Source organism: Myotis brandtii, unplaced genomic scaffold, assembly GCF_000412655.1.
Source record: "Myotis brandtii unplaced genomic scaffold, ASM41265v1 scaffold1077, whole genome shotgun sequence".
Taxonomy (NCBI): Eukaryota; Metazoa; Chordata; class Mammalia; order Chiroptera; family Vespertilionidae; genus Myotis; species Myotis brandtii.
The window spans coordinates 977,784-979,187 of NW_005353666.1; the positions used below are offsets into that span (position 1 = coordinate 977,784).

A 1,404-nucleotide genomic window follows, 5' to 3' on the forward strand; every position below is an offset into this window, starting at 1 on the left:
CACACCTGCTGCCAAGCCCGGCCTGGCAGAGGCCGTGACTGGTCCGTGTCCCCGCAGTCCTACACCACCTGTGCCCTCGGCATCCACTTCGTGGGCTACGTGATGATCTGCTTTTCGGCCACCAACGCGCTGTGCTCCGAGCTCTACGGGAAGCTGGCGCAGTACACGGGCCGGGCCCCGCTCTACGCCCTCGGTAGGGGGCAGCGGGGGTCATGCAGCCCGTGAAGGTGCCGTGACCCGTCCTCTGGCCGTGGCTGAGGCGGGAGTAGGAGAGGGTCCTGAGGGCCGTGACCTGGGTCCACCTGGTGCATGAAGACTGAGTTTAAAGCGCCAGACTCCACGCCAAGCACACGCCACCTTCTTCCTCTGGGGAAGGAAGGAAGGACAGAGAACATGGGGATGAGAAATCGGGGCCTCACACAGTTACCGGGGCGGGGCCTCAGGGGTCTGTCAGCAGAGGGCACTGGGGCCGAGGAATTTGCGTCTCCCTCTCTTTTCCATCCTCCATCGCCCTGTGGGGTGACCCTGCCCACTTGGCAGATGAGCAAACTGAGGAACAGAGAAGGGTAGTGACTGCCCCAGGCCACACAACCCCAGGGACCCAGTGTGTCGGCAGCTTCCGGAGGCCCTGACTGCTCTGTGGCTACATTCTGAGGACACGGCGTCTGCAGAAACCCGGTCCATTGGGGCAAAGTCAGGGGGACTGGCCCAGGCGGTTGTGCTGGCCTCTCCTGCCGTCCCCGCCCCAGCTCCCTTCCCCGAACGAAGAAGCCCTCCTCTCTCACTGTCTGAACCCCACAATGTGGGGCTCCTCCGCCCAGGCAAGACAGGGTTTCCCTCCGTGACCCCGCCCGTCGCCTGGCTACAGGAGGCCAGAGGGGACAGAGCTGGGATCAGACCCTGTCAACATCAAATCCACCTGCAGGAGGCGACCTGGAGCATTTTTGTTTTTCTTAAAAATATATTTATTGATGTCAGAGAGTAAAGGAGAGGGAGAGACAGATGGAAACACTAATGATGAGAGAGAATCATGGACCGGCTGCCTCCTGCACACCCCCCACTGGGGATCGAGCCCACAACCCGGGCCTGTGCCCGGACCAGGAATCGGACCGTGACCTCCTGGTTCATAGGTCCACGCTCAGCCCCTGAGCCCCGCCCGCCGGCCGGGCCAGTCTGGAGAGTCTTAAGGAAACACTATTCACAGCACGAAGCGATGAACAGGAGAAGATCCCTCACTGTGAGCTCGCGGACACGCTGGCCTGTGGGCGTGGCCTCACCCCTGCGCCCCTCCCCCGCCCGCAGGTGCAGCCACCCACCTGTCCTGCATCATCGCCCTCCTGCTGTGGAGGCCGCACCCCGACCAGCTGCCCGTGTTCTTCGTGTTCTCTGGCCTCTGGGGCGTGG

General features: G+C 63.0%; 1 protein-coding gene across 1 annotated transcript in view; it reads left to right on the top strand.

Moving 5' to 3' along the window:
• UNC93A (unc-93 homolog A (C. elegans)) overlaps positions 1 to 1,404 on the top strand; it is a 13,192-nt gene that overhangs the window by 8,308 nt on the left and 3,480 nt on the right. Inside the window, exons 7-8 of the mRNA XM_014542382.1 lie at positions 58 to 193; positions 1,303 to 1,400. Of these exons, the coding sequence (XP_014397868.1) occupies positions 58 to 193; positions 1,303 to 1,400 (234 nt within the window). The remainder of the gene's footprint in view (positions 1 to 57; positions 194 to 1,302; positions 1,401 to 1,404) is intronic.